Source organism: Malurus melanocephalus, unplaced genomic scaffold, assembly GCF_030028575.1.
Source record: "Malurus melanocephalus ecotype Western Australia unplaced genomic scaffold, MMel_1.1 scaffold_580, whole genome shotgun sequence".
Classification (NCBI taxonomy): domain Eukaryota; kingdom Metazoa; phylum Chordata; class Aves; order Passeriformes; family Maluridae; genus Malurus; species Malurus melanocephalus.
In genome coordinates, this window is record NW_026623812.1 from 74,097 (window position 1) to 92,753 (window position 18,657).

The 18,657-nt window shown below is 39.9% G+C and overlaps 1 protein-coding gene across 4 annotated transcripts in view; it reads left to right on the forward strand.

Annotated features, from left to right (window-relative positions):
- The window catches only part of ANO5 (anoctamin 5), a 42,237-nt gene extending 24,750 nt beyond the window's left edge, over positions 1–17,487 (forward strand). For all 4 annotated transcript variants that reach the window (XM_057382695.1, XM_057382696.1, XM_057382698.1 and 1 more), the window contains 14 exons: positions 1,027–1,142; positions 2,030–2,164; positions 3,357–3,462; positions 3,554–3,614; positions 5,258–5,409; positions 7,645–7,719; positions 8,374–8,596; positions 10,188–10,357; positions 10,896–10,993; positions 11,357–11,487; positions 13,090–13,295; positions 14,164–14,345; positions 15,448–15,553; positions 16,347–17,487. In XM_057382695.1, coding sequence (XP_057238678.1) covers positions 1,027–1,142; positions 2,030–2,164; positions 3,357–3,462; positions 3,554–3,614; positions 5,258–5,409; positions 7,645–7,719; positions 8,374–8,596; positions 10,188–10,357; positions 10,896–10,993; positions 11,357–11,487; positions 13,090–13,295; positions 14,164–14,345; positions 15,448–15,553; positions 16,347–16,568 — 1,983 coding nt within the window. In that variant the 3' untranslated portion in view covers positions 16,569–17,487. The remainder of the gene's footprint in view (positions 1–1,026; positions 1,143–2,029; positions 2,165–3,356; positions 3,463–3,553; positions 3,615–5,257; positions 5,410–7,644; positions 7,720–8,373; positions 8,597–10,187; positions 10,358–10,895; positions 10,994–11,356; positions 11,488–13,089; positions 13,296–14,163; positions 14,346–15,447; positions 15,554–16,346) is intronic.
- Positions 17,488–18,657: the final 1,170 nt, after the last annotated feature.

Below are 18,657 nucleotides of genomic sequence, written 5' to 3' on the forward strand. Positions count from 1 at the left end.
CAGTGTGGAATGGTCACTTGTCCATCTCCCAGTGAGCTTTGGTGAGCAAATGCTGGAAATGTGCTAAGGATGGTAAAATTTCAGATTTTTAATATGAAACATGCAGATTTAGTCCTGAAATTCCACAGAGAAAACAAGAGAGAGATGGGTTACATTGTTCTAYGTGAGTTTTTTCCCTTTAATTTTTCCCCCTCCTGAATGTTGTGTTTAATTTGTTGCTTAACCATTAAAAACAGGGAAAGATTTATCTCAGATGTTCCAATGCTTTAGTGAAGTTAACTTGCTTATTTACCCCTCTGAATTCTACCATAAGACATTTTAAAATACTGTATATAGATGTATATTTTTACATGTTTGAAAGTTGGGTTTTTTTCCTTAGAAAATAAAAATAAATGGGTAARTGGACATGGTTTTCAGGAGGAAAATTTAGCTGATTAGGATCTAGAATGCTGGTCTAGACTGGAAACTGCCTTATACTTCTGGATCTACCAAAACCACAGGCAGTGAAAAACAAGAATCTCTTTTATACAACTACAACCCACTTTAAATGTTAAGAAATTTTACGAAAAAATGCCCAAAATTGTGAGACAGACTCAAAAATCTTTGCCTAAAAATAATTATTTAACCTTTTAGAACATTTTCAGAATGCAGACTGTGGGTTGTTTAAGCTTCTGTTGGGTGATTTCTATTTCAAAACCAACCTTTATGCTTTTCTTTGTGATCGAGGGACATTCAGAAAAAAAGGAAAACCAAGATCACAGTCTGGATAATTGACACAGCCAAGTAATTCTAGAAGCAGAGTTCTATGGCACAAAATAAAATTAGARAAGCTGCCAGAAACCATGGGATTTTTTTATGCTGTTTAGTTCCTAGGGAAGCGATGAATTTCCAAAATTTTCTTCGTATTTTTGACAGCGAGACGCTTTACAGTGACAAACACCACAGGTTTAAGAGTGATGCTGTTTTTCTCTTGCCCTGTGGTGTTTGGGGCTGATCTTGAGGTGTTTTTTTTCCCTTTTTCTGCAGTGCCAGTACTGGAAGAAGGCGAGTGACCCGAACTGTGACAGTGAGAGGCACACGCTCTACGTGGAGTGGGCTCGCTTCCTGCGCTTCTACAAGGAGCAGCCTCTGGACCTCATCAGGTGAAAYACTTGCTTGAATTTCCTTGGTTTTCACTCTAAAGCAGTTTGTATTCATTTGGGATTTGATTCTACTTGGAAATTTTTTACTATTTTAAAGATCCCATGAGAGCTGTGCATTAAATGCGTCCTTGGAGGATGTGACACAGCTTTCTATAAGAACTAAAAAAAATGCTTTCTCTCAAATCAAGCCTCTTTCCATCTAGCCAGTCCTGCTGGGGTCAGGGATATTACAGATAATTCAGCTGTAAAGAAAAACATACCAAAAAAATTTCAGATTTTTTAATCACTCTCTGCGGAAAAAAAAGCAAAGATTTATTTGAAATGTTGTAATTTCAGCACAGACTTGAAAAAACACTGATAAAATCAGTTTGGAAGCTTGACTCTTAGTTCTAACCCCAAAAATTTAAACTCACCCAAGATCTCTTTGATTCAGCTTGTACAATACAACACAATTTTGYTTTGTTCACAGTTTCAGTTCCCTGTTTGTAACATGAGTGGTTGTGTTTCTGTGCATTTGTTCTAACTGTGTGATCAGAGCTGTTGTGCTGTTTCATTTGTGGAACTCTTTGGAAAAATCAGRAAGTAAATCTTCATTTATATTGTCCTGTGGAAAAGAGAGAGTGATTTTGGAGTTGGAGCTTCTGCTAGGAGAAAAAAAGGGACAAAAGAACCATTTTTCCTCATTATTCACCTTGTTCATGCAGCTCAAATAACTTCTCATGGCCAGCTTCAGATCTCATTTTCCACCACATTTTCAATGCATTTATTCTTTTATTAAAAGAGAATTTTGCCAAGTATTTAATTTTTGCTCTGGCTGGTTTGCTCAATTACAGTGTTARATTTTGCTTTGTATTTCCTGTTAATTGATATTTTTTTTTTGTACTCAGGAAGTACTATGGAGAGAAGATTGGAATCTATTTTGCCTGGCTAGGATTTTACACTGAGATGTTATTCCTTGCAGCAGTTGTTGGCTTAATCTGTTTTCTTTATGGCTTGTTTACCATGGATGAAAATATGAGCAGGTGAGTATAATGCTGAACATCTCCTGGGTAAAAGCTAAGCAATGTCCAAGTTTTATTCTTACAAAAAAAAAGCAGGAACAAGCTTTTAAAGCTTGTCAGAGCAGACAGATTTGTTCTCCTGCTGTCTTTATTGACTGAAAAMGTGGTAGACTGCTAATGCAGAACTTGTGATTATCAATTAATACGACTCAATTTGTACATGAAAAGCAATATTTTGGTGGCAATAGTTTCCTGCACTGGAGAACCTGCAATATATGAGGTCCTAAGTCAAATCTCTCAAAATTTTTAAGTGTTTTTGCCTTCAGCTTGTCTGTGTAATCCATCTTGCAGAGCAGTATGACCTTTTTGTGTAGGTCGTGGTTTGTGTTAAACAAAAACATGAGTAGCACAGATCAGCACTGTTCTCCCATCAAAGAGGGATCCAGTGTCTTAGAAGCCATAATTTTGGTTGTTTGGGTTTTTTTTTTTTAAATAAACACAGAATTTGTTTTATCAGAAGTCACAAGATTTACTCTATTCAGGGATTGGGGGTGGGGAGAGGAAAAGAGGGTTGACTTTTCATTGCTCACTGTTTTCTGTCAGAAGGCTTCCAGAAAATTTTTGAGTTTTAAGCATAGAAGATGAATTACAGGTTCAAATTCTGTTGAATGATGTAATTTTGAGACCTGTATTTTAGCTAGGTGAAGAATTCACCAGAGAATACTGCTATGCCTGTTTAGATTCCTCTGGGTGCTGAAGCACTATCACAGGATTGTAAACTTCACCCACTGCCTTTAAATTAAAGCAGCAGAGTTTACTGCAGGTGTCAAAGCTGAAATGGCATCTCTGCTTTTAGAAAAGGTGTTTTGATCTTCCTGCTGCCCTGATGAAAAATAACAGCCTTTAAATGCCACCTGAAAGCAGTGCCTGTGCAATGCAGCTCCTGGCAAACTCCTGATTTTCAGCTGATTGGGCCAGGAAGCCCAAACCCAGGGAATTGTTAATTTTTCTTCTTGCAAAAGCTGCTTCATTTCTTGTTTTCTTCATTTCTTGGCTTGCCCTGCCCAGCCACTGGATGTGATGAGTTGTGCCATCCTCGCTGTGACGCCGCAAGCGTCGAGCTCTGAACTGATGAATCTCTTATTTAACTTTTAAATAAATCTCATATAGCATTTCTGTGGAAATGGATGCTTTACACTGTTTTCCTCCTCAGCAAAGAAATCTGTGACCCTGCAATTGGAGGTGCCATCATCATGTGCCCACTTTGTGACCGAGATTGTGAATATTGGAGGCTGAACACCACCTGTGAGCCCTCGCGGGTCTGTATCTGCTGCTGCAGCCCCTTGTCATTTTTGTGTTCATCCTGACAATTGCTTTGGTACTGACCTGTTCCTGGCTGTTCTGTTGCAGTATTCCCATTTGTTTGACAACGTGGCAACTCTATTTTTTGCCATTTTCATGGGGATATGGGGTGAGTACGTTTGATGTGTTTTGTGTTGAGCGGTAAGGAGATCTTGGCTGAGGTGGAAGTGGGAAAAAAGGGAATAATGGCTTTGCTTTAGTACCCTGCCTCAGGTGCAAAAGTGATAGAATAGTGGAAATAATTTAAAGTTATTCAGAGAATAACTTAAGAATTATACAGAGGAATCAAGACTTTAAAAAACCCCAAAGGAAATCCAGCAGAGATGGAGGATGTCATAAGAATATCATAAGCATTGTGTGCTCTTAACTGCTAAGATTTTATTATTTCCTTTATAACCAGAGTGGTGCAGCCTTGTGCAGCCCAGGCAGGAGTTCTCTCTGTTAACCCCTGCACATTCTCAGGGTCCCTTTGAGAGGGTGGGGACCTTCACCTTCTGTGTCCTTTCTTTGGTGCTGGTCCATCACTGCTGCTCTATTAGCCACATTTCTGGGATGACAAAATTTATTGGCTTCTACTCCAGTGAACTTCATACATTGTAGTATGTTTTGATGATGCAGAAATTGGTGCGTTTCTGACCTCTATAATGATAGTTTCACACCATAGTTTTCACTATTTCAGATAGTTTCTGACACTTGTTCAGACTTTTAAGATCATGTTTTATTGAATACATTGTCTTTACTTCAACTGTCCAAGGTTTGTAAATGCAGGATAGCAATCTTACTGGTTTTGATTTCCTTAAATACATTTGTCTTGTTTCATACTGTTTGTGTGAAATATCGTAATTAAATCTTTGATTTGTATATGGATATTGCATTAATTCACAACAATTCCTGTGTGCTCATAGAAAACTCGTGTTATCAAAGGATCTAGCCACTCACTTTTTTCATACAGAGTTATTTTTAAAAATCTAAAAATATGATGTTGTATGGCTGTTTTAGTGAACTTTTCTTGGTTTCTAAGTGCTCCTGTTTGTGTGGCATGGATTAGTCATTCAGGAAGTACCAGCCAAAGAGTTTAGAACTGCAGAAGAYAAGCTTTTCTGTGTTTGTCTAAACTGTATAAACCTCTCCAGTTCAAATAATAGCAATCAGATTACAAAATGTTTACATTTTAGTTTAGAAAGGGCTCTTAAATTATTATGTGGTGTTATAAATTTTATAGTTGTTCATCTATGAAATCAGTTCCTTCTAGCATGTTAAAAAAATCCTTAAGCCAACCCAAATCTTGATCACATGAAAAACATCAGACATTCACTGTCTTTAAAATGACCATGATATCAGCATCAAAAAGCAACAGAAATCTTTGAACATACTACTTGAAAGCTCCTCTGCTTATTTGCTGTAGTAGTTATTTATGTGTTGTGGTTTTATGCACAGCAATTAATTGAATTATCAGGTTCTTAATTCCCTGTTGCTTTTTGCACAGGCAGAGTAGTTAAACTGTAATTGAACATGGTCMTTGTGACCATGGAAATACCAATATSTTGCCTTGTCATCATTCTGGAGCTCAATTAGGCAATAAATCACTAGATCAATATTGTGATCACCCGTGAACTGCAGAAGGGAGTCAGTGAAAATGGGTGAGTCCCACTGGGAGGATAAATGATAAACCACAGACAAGATGTTTAACTTGGTTCATGAACTTTCTCTCACTTCTTTCTTGACTCTTATTTTAACATTTTTGAATTGTAGTCACGCTTTTCTTGGAGTTTTGGAAGAGGAGGCAAGCCAGACTGAAGTATGAGTGGGATTTGGTTGATTTTGAAGAGGAACAGCAACAACTCCAGCTGAGGCCTGAGTACGAGGCAAAATGTACCCAAAAGAAGAAGAATCCCATAACTCAGGTAATGAACGTGCTGCACTGACCCCTCTGCAAATTCAGTTGTGTGCTGAAAGTTTCACAGCCTGGGAATGGATGTATGAAATCAGGAAAATAAAGGCAAAGTTTATGGCTTTGACACTGTTTTTTTTACAGTGCCTTCCACGTTTCTGGGTAGCAGTCTCTGAAATCTTTATTCCTTTTAAACCACTTTTTCTTATCCTGACACAACATGTGAAGAAGCAGTGGCCCTGAACTGAAGTCACAAGTGGGTCTGGCTTTGGTTTTGCTTCTGATGCACTTAATTTGGGGAACACAAATGAACAACTTCATTTGGGGAACACCAGAGAGATGAAGGTTGCTGAAATCCTTTCTCTGAAATCTTATGGAGACACAATCAGTGACCCTTTTTAAACTCTAGAAATACTAGATGTTGGTACTAATTTCAGTTTAATCTTATTTTAAGTAGGATTTATTTGGCAAATTCAGGGATCAGCTGGTTGCATTCCAACACAACATCTACCACCCCAGCTGGATGTGTTTTTAAATCACCTTTTCTCTTTTATAGAACTGCATATCAGTCGATTATTGCCACTGGTCTTGTGTATACTTTGGTAAAACAATCTTCAGAAAAGAAATAGAAGCTTAGCCAGAATGCTGAGTCTTTGTCACATGAAGAGTAGCCCTGTTTTTCAGGGCTTGTCTCCTTAACCATTAGGAAATACATAAAAATGATCTTATTTCTCAGGAGAGAGAGATTTTCCCTTCCACACAGGCAGCATTAATTCTGCTGCTGTTCTGTTGGGTGAGCTTGTGTAGCTGTCCTGAGGGAGAGGATTGTTCTCTCTCTGAATTAATCCYGATTCCTTAGGTGAGATAGGGTTTTTTTGAGCTTTATTTAGGGAATAAATAGCTATATTGGCCTGTTGTACCCTTGTCTTATCTCTGTGTGAGATACTGCACTCCTCTGTGCTTTCTAAGTGTGCATTAGTAATTGCCATCCAAATTGAGTGACTGTGCAAGCCTTTCTTTTATGGCCCTGAATTTACTGTCTCAGGGGTTTTTCAGAAGCAGCAGGGYTAGCAGTGACCCTTATCAGTACCCAGTTACAGGATAACCTGTGCAGATTAGCCACGCTGGAATTTCCTCCTTTTGGAGCACGTGCTGTACTGAACACGTGATGGGACAGTTCTTCCAAATAAATTAATTCTGCAGTAGCCCCTAAGGTTGTGTGAGTACAGGACAATGACTTTCTTGTGTCCCATAGTTGCTTTTGCTTCACTCAGAAAATTATTTCCTCATTATTCGCGATTCAAAATTCTAAAGTGGAACTGAAACCAAAATTGCCCATTTTGATTCTATAATAAACTCATTTGTTCATGATGCTAAGTCATCTAACTAGCTAAAATTATAGCTAAAATCTGCATTTGCTGATTATAATAATTCTAATTTGCATAAATAATGAAGCATTTGGTTCAAACTTAGGCTGTGATATTGCACATTGCTGCCTGCATTACATTTGGGATTGCACTCATCTGCAGTGCTTGGTGCCACTTGGTTCAAAAAAAGGAGTGTAAGCACTCTACGGTGCCCTGTCCCAAAGATTTAGCAAATTCAGGTTCTTTTTTGCTAGTTATTCTTCCACTGACATTAGTTCTTGAACAGGAGTTCCTTTCATAACATGTGCAATCTGATTTTTAGGAACTGGAGCTGGTTGCAAAAACTTCACACGAGTGTTAAAAGTTGTTCATGTGTTGAGTGGGGATACTGAGATAGAGCAATCTCTTCAACTAAAAATAAAACAATAAAACTGAAGGAGKGGAGAAAAGCACTCTCTGACTGGCACATCCCAACAACACTTTTCAGAAACCTCATAAAGAATTTATGAAACTTGAGTGCAGTTGTGCACTCAGAGCTGTTTGACAGCTAACCTGGCATTTCAGTAATAGTTCTGGCCTGCTCACCTCAGAAAGTTGATTTTTCCTTCAGCTACTGGCTGRTTTTGCAAAAGTTTAACCATTCCTTCCAGGTACTGTCTTCACTTGTAGTTTTATGGCCACTTCTGTCCTGATTTCTTTGCTCCCCCACCCTCAGCACACCCAAAATGATGTCCTTTCTGCCATTTTTGAGGGGCAGAGTTCTGGATGGCTTCCCTTGGCTGTGAGCACTTTTCACACAGCTGATGAGAGCTCTGTGTGCTGTCTGATGATGGGATAAGATTTGGGAAGGAGATGAACTGTGCTGTCTTTGACTCTTGCAGGAGATGGAGCCTTATTTGCCTTTAACCAGCCAGGCTGTGCGGTTCTGCATCTCGGGGGCTACAGTGTTGTTCTGGGTGAGCATCCTTTGGAATCATCCCTTTAACATTTATCAGAACCCCTGATCATTGCTTTAAATTACACATTCAGCTAGTTTTAATCATGATTGGTTTTAATAATGATTGGTTTTAATCAATATTAACACACGCTTTTACTGTTGTCCTGCAGATTTGATGTTGTCATTTAAAGTGCACTTTAATTCTTATAATTTTTTTTTTTTTAAAAAAAAGATGCTGGAAATTGCTCATTAATTAGTATTTCAATTGGATATTTTAGCATAGGGATAACTTTCTCTGTGACTAATTTGCTGTTACAGAAAAAACTGTAGTAAAGGCAAATAAAAAAAAAAGAATTCACACTAATGAGTGCGGGGTGACTTTCAGAGCGGACAGTTTAATCCAACTTGTCCTTTCCATCTCCATTTCTGAGTCTACATTCTTCTGCACTCATTCAGATATTGATATTAGATTGCTTTTGTTATATTAATAATTTTGTTGGTTTTAATGTAGACAACACAACAAAGTACTTTACTGAACTCACACCCGCAAAGCGCGACGGTTCAAAAATTTGAAAAACGCAAAGCGTGACGGTTCCCGTATCATTTTTAAAGCTGTAGTGCTGTTTTTAGAGCTGCATTAGGAGTGTAACTGAGCTGTCCCTGTTATCCCCAGGTGTCCCTGATCATAGCCAGCATGATAGCTGTGATCGTGTACCGCCTGGCCGTGTACGCCGCCTTCGCCAGCCTGATGGAGAACACGCAGACCCTGGAGCCCATCAGCGGCTTGCTGACCCCTCAGCTGGCCACCTCTGTCACTGCCTCCTGCCTCAACTTCGTCATCATCATGATCCTCAACTTCTTCTACGAGAGGATTGCCATCTGGATTACTGATATGGGTGAGCAGGGGTGTTTAGGGGGTTGTTGGGGGTAGAGCCCGTCGCGGTGTGTTCTGTGTGGTTATTCTCAATTTGGGTATTGTGGTGTTCCCACAGCCACCCTGAACATTCCCCCTGCATTTCAGCATCCTCACAGCCTGGTTTATCTTCATAGAACGCTTGCTTGTATTAAAACTACCCCCAGAGACAATCACAGACCTTAACACAGTTAAAAATTACCTTGTAAAATGTTAGAGCCACCAAAGCAAGGTCAAGCTGTCTTGATCTAGCAGTGGTTCAGTTAGAAATCTTGCAGATGCATTTTTAAAAGTAGATCACAGCCATCTTTACAAGAAAAAAACAACCTAAATAATCACAGGAGTCAAGGTGGGACAGGACACTATATTTTCCATTTTTTCTGAGCTTTGTTTCCCTTTAGCTCTGGCTGTACTGATTTGGAGTTACACAGATGGATGGCAGAGGTTGAGCAGGATCAGCAGCTGTGYCCAGGATGAGTTATTGTGGCAGTAACCATTGATATCATGTCCTGCAGTAACCTCACTCCAGAGCTGGAGGCCCAGGAAGAATAACCACTTTTGGAGTATTTGATGTTTGACTTTTGCTTGAATGCTGGAAATATCCTTTCTGAGAGCCCTTCTTACATATTTTCTTATTTTATTTTATTTCATTTCATTGTATTTGTCCTTAATGATTTAGAGACGCAAGTCCCTGCAGGTTTTTTGTAGAAAGAAATAATTGCAGAATATATTCAGCTTGGGGAGGGGATATTTCAATTTGTGCAGTTGTTATAAAAATAGTGCATTGATCWTTTTTTATGAGAACTCACAAGTAGAGTCAAGAATTGAAAGGTTYTCCTTGCAGAAACTTAGAGGGGTGTTGCATTTGGTTTATTTTGGTTTATCACGGGCCATCTCTTGAATGCTTGTATTGTGTTTTTTTTTGTGCTTCTTCCCAACTTGAATTGGTTATCATTTAATGAGATATTTGATGACAATATGCTTAGGGCTTCCTGCTGCCTTGRAGGATAGAAATGTGATGGACAATGAGCAGCAAAAGGCAGCAAAATCCTCAGCAAAGGTTTGGTGATGTTCAGTACCTCTGAGGTGCCTGAACTGTCCCCATCAGCCATCCAATTTCTGCTGATTTTTGGAAAAAAATATTGTGACATACTTCTCTACCACAAAGGATAAAAATAACACGTGTTGCTAACAGGGAGATTTTCATTCTATAGGAGATCCTGCCAGTTACTGTTTGAGATTAATTTTGGTTCTCCTAAAACAGTGTAACATTTGGGGATGGACATGTGCTAATGGACAGTACGAAGAAGGGAAAGTTAAAAGTTTATGAAAGTTTTAAAATAGGAATTTCCTTTGTTTGTTTGTTGCATTGTAAAGTAAGGACAGGGTGTCTGAGAGCAGGAACCCCATCTGCATTGCTGAAATGTTTGGGGGTGTTTTTCTTTTCTTTTTTTTTTTTTTTTTCCTTTAAGGTCACTGTGCATGACGGGTATTTATGAATCTGTATCCTTTTAAAGGAAATAAAGAAACATACATAAAATAAACAATAAAATCGTTGTTTTCTGGTTTCACAGAGATCCCCAGGACTCATATGGAGTATGAGAACAGGCTCACTATGAAGATGTTTTTGTTCCAGTTTGTCAACTACTATTCCTCCTGCTTCTACGTGGCYTTCTTCAAAGGGAAGTTTGTTGGTTACCCAGGTGGTTACACATACATGTTCAGTCGCTGGCGAAATGAAGAGGTAAGACTTTCTTAATTGAGCTGGGCTGTTCCCCTTCAGCCTGCCCAGACTTTAATTTCCAGCTGCAGGCTTGGTCTGAGCTGGGCTGGAYCTCAGCTGGCTGATGGTGGGGTTTGCAAGGACTCTTTGTGCTGTATCAGAGAAGCACCAGCAGTGCAAACCCAGAGACTGAAAAATCATAAAGCTTTTCTGGGTGCCAGTTCTCCTAAAACAGGCTTTAAAAACAGAGTGTGGTGCTGAGAGCTCCCTGAGTGCCACAGATTCACCCTCCTGGGGCTGGGGGTGAAGGTCCTGCTGAAGCATCTCTGAATTTCTCTCTTTTCAAATGGTCATTGTGTTTTGGCTGTTTTGTCTCACATTTTAACCACTGAAAGCCCTTCTGTAACCTCTTTCCTGAGTGGGTAGCTCAGCTGGCAGTCCAGGTGGAAATTGAGCACTGTCCTGACAAGTTTTAAAATCTCTTTTTTGCGTTTCTACAGTATAGAATCTGGTTTATCTGGGTGATAACCATAATTAAACCCCTGTTTATCTCCACCAGTGTGACCCTGCGGGCTGCCTGATAGAGCTGACGACACAGCTCACCATTGTCATGGCTGGCAAACAGATCTGGGGGAACATCCAGGAGGCCATTGTCCCGTAAGTGCTCCCTGACTGACTTTTGGAAGGAGTGATTGCCACCTGAAAAGATGAGAATTCTGTGAATTAAGCTTTCATAGCATTTTGTGAATTAAGCTTTTTAAGTTCACACTCATTTCATGGAGGTTTTTGGCCTCTTTTGGTGAAAGCTGTGCTTGTATTAAGGAGYTTGCTCAGAGAAGGGGAGATTTCACAGAATACTCAGAGTGGGAAGGGACCCACAARGATTGAGCMCAGCTCTTGAGTGATTGACCCATAAAGGGACTGAACCCACAGGATTTGGTGTTTATCAGCACCAGGCTCTRACCAAGTGAGCCAGTCTGGTCTGCCTCTCTCATTTTTAACATTTTCCTCCGTGTACAGATGGATTTGTAACTGGTGGGGTCGTCGGAAAGCCAGAAATAATCCCGAAAATTTGTACAGTCGCTGGGAGCAGGACCACGACCTGCAGACATTTGGACCCTTAGGCCTGTTCTATGAATATTTAGAAATGGGTGAGTTTAAAATCACACATTTGGAATCGAGGGCAGGACACCTTGTAGTGTCACTTTCCGAAGAACATCTTGTCCATTAATTGTTGTGGGTTGATGGCACTGCTTTCATCTGCATAGCAGTGAATGATTAACTGCTGGAAATCGTTTAATAGGTCAGCCTAATTAAAAAAAAAAAAAAAAAAAAAAGAGCTGTCTTAGCATCTTGAGCTGCTGGGAATTTCACAGAAACACTGCAAAGACTATTTGTTTTCCTCATTTGAATGGGGAGCATTATTCTCAGTGCAACCAGCTGCCTGGGTGTCTGTTCTTTTCTTGTTCCAAAGCATATTTTGAGCTGATGCCAGTGGAAATTTTAARTGTGGGAAGGGTGCCAAATGTGGTGTAAGGATGGGTACTGCAGGCATGAGATCTGTGAACTGGCATGGGGAGGGAGAATCCCTTCGGTTTTGCTGCTGTTCAGCCCCTTAAACCAGCAGAGGGAGTGTGGGTAAGGGATTAGGGGTTTTCAGAGGAAATGTGAACACRTCAGCCTGTAAGAATCGTTTACAAAACCTGAGAAAATGAAACTAAAACTGAAGCTGAGCTAAATCTAAAAGGAAGCTTTCAAGAAAACAATACTTGGCTACTACAAGGACACGTTTTGTGGGAAAGTGAAACCTTTGTGTTGTTTTATTTCTGCAGAAATAATTTTAAGTGCTCTAGAGTTGTGTAGCATTATTATCACTTGAAATTGGTACAGGGCTGTGGTCTTGTGAAATTAATAAACTCAGAACATTCRCTGTTGCCAGCTACATCTTCCAGAATCAGAACTGAGCCACTCTGCTCCAGCACTGCCCCAGGGCTGCTAAGCTAGCAGGAATTTTGTTGCTTGACTAAGGTGAAGAATTTACCACTGAAAACATTTATTTTTATCCACTGCCTAAACCAGACAAAATGTTCTGTTTCCTTTATTTGAAATGCTGTGGCAGTGTTGGCTGTGCACTGAGSATTGTCACGTTCTGTACTGAGATATTTCACTTTGGTAACAACTGCAAGGATCATTTATGTGTTTTATTTGCAATTCTGAAACGAAATTTAAACAAATTCCTTAAACGGATTTAAAAATAAAATTCTTAAATGTTAAGACTCCCCAGCAGAACTATTGCATATAGAATTGGTATGAATGTTTTGACTAAATYAGTAAAAATAGGTGGAGGTGAGGTTGTGAGGAGTGTAGTTGATAAGTAAAAGGAGAACAGGATTGTTCTACAAACTGCAGGAGAACAAAACTGAGAAATTTGGTGGATGAGTACATCCCAATTGGCCTAAATCACATGGGAATCCCATGGGAACTGCAGTAGCTTGACAGGATTGGAATCCAGCACTGCTGAGCATCATCTCACAGACCCCAAATGCCCATTYCTGTGGGTGCTGCTGAATGGCAGCCTGAAAGGGCTGGAGAAACCTTGGACTGGGGCTGACTGTCCCTTATCTCAGGGCTGGAGAACACATCCTGTGCAGAAATTTGCCATTTTTTTGCCAGTGGTAGCACCATTTGCCTCGTCACTCCGAGGATGCCTTCCAAAGGGCAGATTTTAACACTTTTCTTTTTGTCCCTGGCAGTCATCCAGTTTGGATTCATCACTCTCTTCGTGGCATCCTTTCCCCTGGCTCCCCTGCTGGCTCTGATGAACAACATCCTGGAGATTCGAGTGGACTCCTGGAAGCTGACCACTCAGTACAGGAGACCCGTGGCTGCCAAAGCACACAGCATAGGGGTGTGGCAGGAGATCCTCAATGCCATGGCCATCCTGTCTGTGGTCACTAATGTGAGTTCCATCAGTGTGCTGCACCAGCACAGTTGGTGTTTGAGTTGGTTTTGAGTCCTTCCATGCACTGGAAATTTGATGGATTAAAAAGCAGCTGGAGTTTTTTTTCTCTTTCCTCAGCTYTGTGTCATTTTACCCTGCAGAGATGCCATCAAACCATTGTGAATGGTTTGGCTTGTCCTGTGCAGCTCCTAATAAAATCCACATTTTATKGGCCATAACCTTTCATTCAGTTGTCTGTGTTTCCCAGACTTTTGGAATGGTTTGAGCCAGTCTGAGACTCGGTCTGGTGAAGCACAGAGGGAGCTGTAGGGGACAGGAAAGGTGGATGAATTATGTGGGTCATTTTTGTACTTGTCACTGTGTTGACAGCCTGTTGTGTGGGATTTTTTTTTTTTTTTTTTTAAAGAAAGAGTGATAAAACATTGGAATGGGCTGCCTGGGGAAAGGGTGGAGTCACCATCCCTGGATATGTTTAAAAAAAGATTTGGATGTGGCACTTGGTGCCATGGTTTAGTTGAGATGCTGGGGCATGGATTGAATTCAAAGATCCTGAAGGTCTCTTCCAGCCCTAATAATTTTGTGTTTCTGTGAGTTCTGCTCACTCAGCTGCTTCTGGATGCCCCTGTGGGAGCAGTGGCTCCAAGGATTTTTTATAAATTGGTAACTCAATGCCTTGCCAGTATTTCACTGGAAGTATATTGTAAAGCAGATAACTGAGCAAAAAAAATTCCTCTCTCAATGATACTTCTCACCCTTTCTTAAAAGATTCTGGGTAATACCAGAATYACAAAACCACGATCCCTCTATAAATCTGCTCACAAATTCTGTTTTTCTTTCTTAATTTCTTTTTCCCATTTCTTTCCAGGCTTTTATCGTTGCATTCACATCAGATATGATCCCTCGTTTGGTGTACTACTATGCTTATTCTGAAAATGACGACTCACCTATGTCTGGATACATAAACAACAGTTTGTCAGTGTTTCAAATCTCAGATTTTCCTCCAGGCAAGAAACCTAAAGAGAACCCAGAAGACTTTGTGGTGTGCAGGTTGGTGTAATAATAAATATTTTATCACTTTGTTTAGAATGCAGCATTAAAAAAATCCACACGGATCTAAGCAGTCCGTTAGAAATTAAATTATGTCATTTGTACATTCTCTTAATTCTAAAGTGTGAGAGGTAATAGGCTCTTAATGAGGTAATGCTTGAGGARGTAAGAGTTCAAGCCAGTAACAAAAAAAAAAAACCTCAAAAAAAAGATCACTTAAAAAAAAAATCACCACTGAGAGTCTCATTGCTAACGTGCATTTGGCTTTTTCTTCTTTGGATTATTTTTTTTGTTTCCTTAATTAAACTATAGTTTTTTGCGTGTCAAAGGAAATTTGCGTCCCTAAAGGTGCAAATTTCAGCCTCTATTTCTGAAGGTTTTTAGACTACAAAAGTGGAGAGGGAAGCAGAATAAAGGGGATGTTTGGATTTCAAAGCTGAAAATGAGCTACAGTATTTAAAAATCGATCCTTATTTTTCCTGATCGGACTGATCATCAGACCCCTCCTGCTTTCATTTAAATTATAATCCTTTCTTGCTAGCAGGAGTGTTGGAGATTCACTGGAGATCAGAATAATTGCAAAAGAACTTTGGAAAAGTCAGTCTGTGGTTAAAGAAAAGTATTGATTTTATGAAAAAAACTCAAAGCAAACAAACAAAAAAAAAAAACCCAAAACAACCAGCCCAGCACTTCCAGGAGCAGCTACATTTGTTTGGTGGTGTGGAACATGTACTAAAATCTGTCTTTTTGTGAAACCCTGCATCTGTCCAGGGTTAATATCTGTCATGTTTATCCAACATGTGCCCATTACTCTGTGATACATCCCATAATTCAGCTCTGTGCTGTATTATTTGATCATTGCCTGAAGAACAAGTCACCTGCACACCAAATTCCACCCGTCACACATCCTCATCTCTGCTCCCTCGCTGCCAGAGCGTTTAAACAATCACAACGAGAGAAACAAACTGAGAGGCAAAGGGAAACCAGACCTTTTGAAACAAGGAAAGGTTCCTCMAGTGACATCTTGTAAGTGTCACCGAGCTTGTAATCTGTCCCAGGCTGATGGTGACATTTCACCTTTGGTTGTCTGTCATTCCAACAGGTACAGGGAYTATCGGTACCCTCCGGATCACGAGAAGGAATACACCCACACTATGCAGTTCTGGCACATCCTTGCTGCAAAACTGGCCTTTATCATTATTATGGAGGTATGTTCCCCGCCAAATTTCCATCTGAAATTGGTACCTTGTGATTTCTTGGGTAGTTGCTAATGTTAACAGAAAATAGAATTGCTGGGAGTATAAAATGATTTGTTCCCTTGGTGCTCGTGTCCTAAATGGTTGCATTTTAACTTCAGTGAGCTGACCTCAGAGTAGGAGCAGTGAAAGGGGCTGAGGAGGCTGCTAATGTTGAGCAAAATAATCAGCAAAATGAAAAAGGGTCTTTCTGGCAGTGGAAGGCATGAAAACCACCAGAACAAGCACTCCCAGTCCTCTTGCTTTCGTTGAAGAGCTGTGTGTGAGATGAGTGCATGCAAAACCCAGGCAGTGTTTTGCAGTGATGGATATTGGTGAAAAACAGCAAAATCRATAGTTTGTTTTGAAAGTTCTGAAAGGAAAAGTGAGTAGATAAAATGCTCCTCTCATCACTTTTCCTGCTGTGTTTTATCAGCTCTCAACAGCTGGGTGTTGTCAGCACAACTGTGTGAACTTTCTGGCAAACCACACAGAGAACYTAGGAAGTGAAGATTGAGGTTCAGGCCCTGACACTTTTGGGTTTGCTAAGTCATTAATGGTTTGGAATGAAAATTTCTGCATAAGGGGATATATTTTAATCTTCACGCACATCTTAGATATTCATTAATTTGGGATGCATTGTTCCAGGACAGCCAAATGAAATTTATTCGTATTTGTGAACAAAAAGTGACCTATTTGGTGCCAGACAAAACAAGAGGTGTTTCATTTGGTAATGAGTTGTTACTTAATTTTTTATTTCTTTTAGCACGTCGTATTCATTGTCAAGTTCTTTGTGGCGTGGATGATTCCTGATGTTCCTGCAGACGTGAAAGCCAAAATAAAACGTGAGAAGTATTTAACACAAAAAATCCTCCACGAGTATGAACTTGAAAAACTGAAGGAGAGACTGTGCCAAGGTGACAAACAAGCCACAGAAAAAGAGTTCATTGCCACAGAAGGGAGAATGGAGCTATCCCGAGCCATGTAGCCAGAAACCCAACTTTGTTTGGGATTTAACTCRTTTTTAGCTTTTTTGAATCTGTGGTTTGCTCAGTATGCATCATGTTGGAAGCTGYAGGGGAGTTCAACCCTTCTCTTTCAGTCCAAAGATTTGAGACTTTTCTTTAAAAGCTTTACTGAGCTTTCAAGGTTTAGGAAATCGACTCAACTGTGTATGATTTTGACACTGGTTTTTATTTACCCGTGACTTTGAATATTTAATGTCATCTTGTAATCCTAGAATCTGGACTCCTGATATAGGGACTGTTAACCTCAAAGGGCTTAAAAAGGTTGAAACCACCAAGCCCCCTTCTTGTTGTTAATTGCAACATTTGAATCTGTATCCCAGCTGGCTGAAAAAAGAGGACCACTGTTGTGGAAAATGCTGGGAGTTATTATTTTTACTGTGTGGTCATTTAAACAGAACACTCCCGATACAAGGATTAAGGTTTGGTTTTTTTTGGGTTTTTTTTATGTTCACTGTGTCTTATGAAAGATTGATTTGGACTTCTACACATTTTGTAGAAGGAATTGATTTTTAAAGATGTATTGGCTTAATTCCGCTTGGAATTATTTATAGGCACAGAATTGAGTTAATGCATACTAGTGAAGGAAAAAAAAGCCATAATTAATTTTCATTAAGATACAATTTACTCTTTAAACACAAATATTGTGGAATCACCTAATTGCAGTGGGTTTTGAAGAGAGGCATACAATTTGGAGAATTMCAGTTATTTAATTTCTCCTTCTCAAAAACTGCCATTGGAAGATGATGTTTGACCTTGTTTTTGGCCAAAGCTGCTCCTTTATTTATTTCTTTGGATTCTCTGAATGCAGCAAAGGGCTAAAGCTGTGTGTCTGTCCCTGATGCATACTATGGACTGTTCCTGCACTCCATGGGAGCTGGACCACCAGTTGATCCAGCTGGATGGTTTGCTCTTGGATTTTTATCCAAAAGACTTTAAGCATGCCAAATAATCTGTGTTTATGCTGTTATTGTTGTTGTATGTACTAGTTTTGTTTCTTTTTAATTTCTTTTTGAATCTTTGGGAAGGATTTTTTTTTTCCAGTTTTGTTAGGTGGCTTTTCTACAAAGTTTATAAATGTGTAATAACTATTTGTGCAAAGTAGCTTCCAGCTGTTCAAGAATGTGCCCTCACTTTCCAGCTTGAAGCAATTAGGCATTTGTATGATTTTGCTGTATATTTAAAACATATCAASGCTGCCATGCTTAGTGCCTTATCTGCATTTGGCAAAAGGTGTGAAAATGATCTCTGCAGGGCAGTGCCTGTTTCCAGAATGTTCTTGCAGTCACCAGGATGCTGTGAACCTGCAGACAGAGCTGTTCAGTGCCACCAAGCCACGCCTGCCTTGGCACACTTGTGTTTCAGTGCCACGTGGACTTTTTTWGAGAGCAGTTCATGCCTAGACTGCAGATCCTTGAGTTCTCCCATGCTGAACACACAAGGCAGACAAAATTAGACAATTTTGCTCTATTTGCACTTTGAGAGTGATACTTCCTCGYGAGTATACACTTAAAAATCAAGATTTGTGTTCCACGTCGGCTGAATGCTGTACTGTTTACTAGTGCCACAATTTAGGGTGTTGTGTTTTCTGCCTCTTGGAGTACCTGGCGAGTAACCTTGATGTTGTAGCAGTTTTCAATCAATGTCCTGAGTGGAGCTGATGTTAGGATTAATATGAAGTGCCTACCTCGAGCACACATCACGGAGTTGGGCTGCCAGTCAAGGAGTTGATGCAGATGTACATTTCTTTTTACTGTAAATTATTCACCTTCATCCTCTAGGTTTGCTCAGTCCGTCAAGCATGCTGGCAATTCATGCTCATGATGAACTGATCATGTTCTTGAATATTCAGATGTGTTTGAAGGGGTGGACGTGCTGGAGGAATGCATGTGTACATAAATTAGCTCTGCTGCTTAATGTGCAAGCCAAAGAAAAATATCAGCCATCAGTGTAAACACATCTCCAGCACCACAATGTGCTGCATCTTGCACATATCCTGCTAATTAAACTGCTTAATTTGGTGGTTTTATCACTGTTGGCAGTGCAAACART